Source organism: Charadrius vociferus, unplaced genomic scaffold, assembly GCF_000708025.1.
Source record: "Charadrius vociferus isolate BGI_N301 unplaced genomic scaffold, ASM70802v2 scaffold822, whole genome shotgun sequence".
Taxonomy (NCBI): Eukaryota; Metazoa; Chordata; class Aves; order Charadriiformes; family Charadriidae; genus Charadrius; species Charadrius vociferus.
This window is the reverse complement of record NW_009647481.1, coordinates 2,966,474-2,970,392: the sequence shown is the minus strand read 5'-3', so window position 1 is coordinate 2,970,392 and position 3,919 is coordinate 2,966,474. Positions and strand designations below refer to the sequence as shown.

Sequence of the window (3,919 nt, the reverse complement as noted above, 5' to 3'; positions counted from 1 at the left end):
TTGTCATACCTCAGTGAGGGGTGAAAGCGGGAGGGGGCCGGGGCGGGTCTCGACGGTGCGCTGAGGTAAAGCTGCTGCCCGCAGCCGCCGGGGGATTCCCAGGGGGGTGGGGCGGACGGACACTCTCGTTGTTTGGTTTTGCTCAACTCATAAAAAATTATAGAAACTAATGAGCCGCTAAGCACTTGTTTCTTCTCTTCTTTTTGAAAGAACGCTGTTTGCTTGGGAGCGGGGGACAAACCCGTGAGTGAATATAGATCAGTTCTGTACTATCAGGTCAAACAGCCCCGGTGGATGGAAACGTTAAAGGTATGGTGTAGATACTTTTCGCTTGCCTTTTTTTTCCCTTCTTCATTTATTGGTACCTCACACAGAAAAGTTGCACAGCATCAGCTCTTTCTAAAAAAATAACTTGGTCCTGGATACAGCTAGAAGAATGGAGCCTTAGTCATACATCAGTTATTAGCGATATACGATTACTGAGGCTTAAAATGTGACCTAGAAAATGATGTGAAGATTCTGTTCAGCAAAACAAATGAGGTCATCTTAGATAACCTTCTGTCCTAGCATGGCTCATCAAAACTGAAATACTGCATTTGTTCTGTTGCAGTGAAACAATGGAGATGAGGAGCTTCAATTGAATGATTTTTAAAATAAAAAAAAAAGGCCCCAAAACCCGAACAAAAAACCCCAACAAACCACTGCCAACCCCCCACTTCACCTTCCTACCCCAAATATTAACATTTTAGAGAGAAAAAACTCTTGGATTTCTTTAGGGAGACACCAACAATTATCTAATCTAGCTTTTATGTCCTTGATCAGAAAATGCTTGGAAGCCTCCAGAAGTAGTGCTTCTAAAGCATATCTCAGGCTTGCTAGTTGTGAATGAACACAAAAGAGTACAAATTGTTAGAGTTTTAGAACTATAAAGTTCATAATACAAAAATAAAATGTGCTTTTTCGCATGTGCTTGGCTTTATTTATTGCGTATTTGTTAGATGTAGGTATGCTACTTTAAGGATAAAGCAGTCACGTGTTCCTGGGATTCTGCTTAAGGCTTTGAAACTGAATTTAATCATGAAAATATACTTAATATATTTTGTTACTATTTTCTTAACCTTTTTCACCTGTTTATTAAATTGGTCATCAATTTATGTATATGAAATGTGAATGATAGTGCAGAGCTGTTGCATAATTCTGTGTGGTTAACAGGGTAAGTAATAAGACTGCAGTATACTTATTTTCTAGAGTACAAGCACCTGTGTACTTTAACTCACTCGGTTCATTGCTTCATTTCTATGGTGGTGCTAGACTGTGAGGAAAGTCTAACAGGTAATTGCTTATCAGCCACCGCTTTTGATGCTGTGATCAGTTTCAGTAGTTTAAAATGGTTTGTAAAAGGCATTATGGAGCCAGTAGAAATGGTCCTTCTTTATTCTAAAATAAGAGCTCGTTACAGGTGAACACACCTTCCCTCCATGTCTCCCCCAACTCTATTAATTATTTTCTGATTTTAAAAAAGGTAGCAGTCCCTATTGAAGACATGCAAAGGATACATCTGCGCTTCATGTTCAGACACAGGTCATCTCAAGAGTGTAAGTAGGGAATTTTTACTTTAGTGATTTTAACTCATTAATGGATAGTCAACTGAAAAGATTTTATGTTGCAGCTAAAGATAAAGGAGAAAAGAATTTTGCGATGGCGTACATAAGGCTAATGAAGGAGGATGGAACGACTCTTCAAGATGGTATCCATGATTTGTTAGTTCTAAAGGTATTGGATGCAATTTTTTTTCCTTTCTTTCCCTCGTGAGACACCTTTATTCACACTGTTGTCTTTGACGACATTGTTTATTTTCTTAGTGCTAGATTAATTTTATCATTCTATCAAATATAACTACTGTGGTTTTCATCTGAACAAAAACAGATGTAACTTGTTTCATGGTCAGTAAACGTTGCTTTAAATTTTAATTAGAGAGAGAGGTTACCTAAGCACAATGAGAGACGGTTACTCTTCCTACTATTTTTACTGAAGTTACTTTATTGTGCTTTTGGCCTTCTGTAGTATAGAGAGAGCCATGCTAAAAGCTCAGCACCTGGATGTGTACCATTATTCTTGCTGAAGGGGGGAAAAGTGTTGCTTTGATTCATTTTGAATCTTGGTGACGTGAATAATCAGGCAGTGTCATCTTAGGGAATTGGTTGTTTGAATCTGTGTAGTTTCTCAAATACAAAAGTGAAAGTTTCAGGAATTTTATTTTGGATGTGAAGAACAGTTTTGGCTACCCCTGATTGCACACAGGTAGAATTTTTGACTTGGTGAACTGAGGCAGGGAATGTGTTTTTGTTGTTTGTGTTTTTGGGGTTTTTTTTCCTCCCCTTGGAGAATACTGTCTAGCAGGAACTAAGAACCAGAAATCACTTCCAATAAAGAAGAAATTTTTCATTAGGTATTTCTTGGTGCTCTTTTCAGTAAACTAGTTTGCCATAGCATTAATGGCAAGTGACATGCATACAACTAAATCGTTTAGGTAGTCCAACAAAGACTAATGACAGCTTATAGTTAGTTATCTTCTCTTTGTTGATACCAACATTAATATATATTTAGACCAGAAGGAAAATAATGATCATGTTGGATGACTGTGTGGTTAATATTGATTATGAAATTCCATCTAATATATTCCTGCATCAACCTGGTCGTTTTTCCTTAAGAGATAGAATAGATGAGAAGTGCTAAACTGAGTTGACCTAGTTTATGTTTGGAAGAGATGGGCATATTTTCTGACATATGTTTGCCTATTCTAGAATTAAACACAGTAATTTTAAGTGTTTTAAACAGTCATACATCTAGTATCTCAAAATAAGTAATTTGAAAAATCACGAAGTTTAAACAGTATACTTTATTTTCACTGCCTTCAGGCATTGAATCTTTTTGCTAGACTCTTGGATCACATTTTCAAGTATTTTCCCCATTGTCTAAGTAGTCTTAAAAAGGAAGTAATGCTTCTCATCTGGTTCCAGAAATTCTGACAAGTAATTATTTGGCAACGTCATAAAAGTTAGAAATGCTGTCTGTTTAGCTGCATAAGGATTTTGCCTTTTGCCTGTTTAGGTCTCTTTATAGTCAATTTTCAACCTTACTTTTTGTTTGATAGGAAGTAGAGACTGCACACCTGCAGTCAGTGAATCAGATACAACCCCAAAACTTTAGAAAATCATTCTACATTATGGGTTTTGTCACTCCTTGTTGCTGCAAAATTGTAGACTAAGGGTCTGCACTCGAGTCAGGTCTGTCATGGTGTTGTAGCTTTAAGTGACAGAGCTCTTAAACTCATTGGGGAAATTTTCTTGAGTTGGTTTGTTAAAGAAAAATTATAATCTCTAAAGAGTTAAGAACGTGATATTTATTGTCTTTGTCTAAAAGCTGCATTCCTGTCCTGGGGATGAATGAAAAGTTGAGACACAAAAATCTGTGAGCATTGTGGCATATAAATTGATGAAATAGAGGAGGGAAAAATACCTGTTGGCTCTCTGTGTTTGTACTGTTCATTCTACTGAAAAGCGTAAATTCCCTAATGTTACTGCAGCGTATTGTCTAATTTAAAATATAATCTTACCATGTCCTGGTCTGTTTTGAAATTTTATGTTAAAGATCCAAGTATTAAGTTATAAAGGGCACACCAAAATAGTGCTGCTATTCTTTTCCTATTCAGTCCCATTTGCTATTCCTAAATTGTGTACCGACGTTGTAACGGTGTTATCTATATCCTGTATACAGCCTTCAAGGTGATGCTTAATAGTCTATTGTGTTCTGTAGCTATTGACATTTTAATGAGAAAACTGCTCTTGCTTTTACTCTGGCAGTGATGTCACCTCTCATAATTCCTTACTGCACCTTAAAACACATACCTTTATAATTT

General features: G+C 36.7%; 1 protein-coding gene across 1 annotated transcript in view; it reads left to right on the top strand.

The window, feature by feature from the left end:
* The window catches only part of DOCK2 (dedicator of cytokinesis 2), a 209,459-nt gene that overhangs the window by 29,887 nt on the left and 175,653 nt on the right, over positions 1-3,919 (top strand). Inside the window, exons 15-17 of the mRNA XM_009880752.1 lie at positions 211-309; positions 1,523-1,595; positions 1,670-1,773. Of these exons, the coding sequence (XP_009879054.1) occupies positions 211-309; positions 1,523-1,595; positions 1,670-1,773 (276 nt within the window). The remainder of the gene's footprint in view (positions 1-210; positions 310-1,522; positions 1,596-1,669; positions 1,774-3,919) is intronic.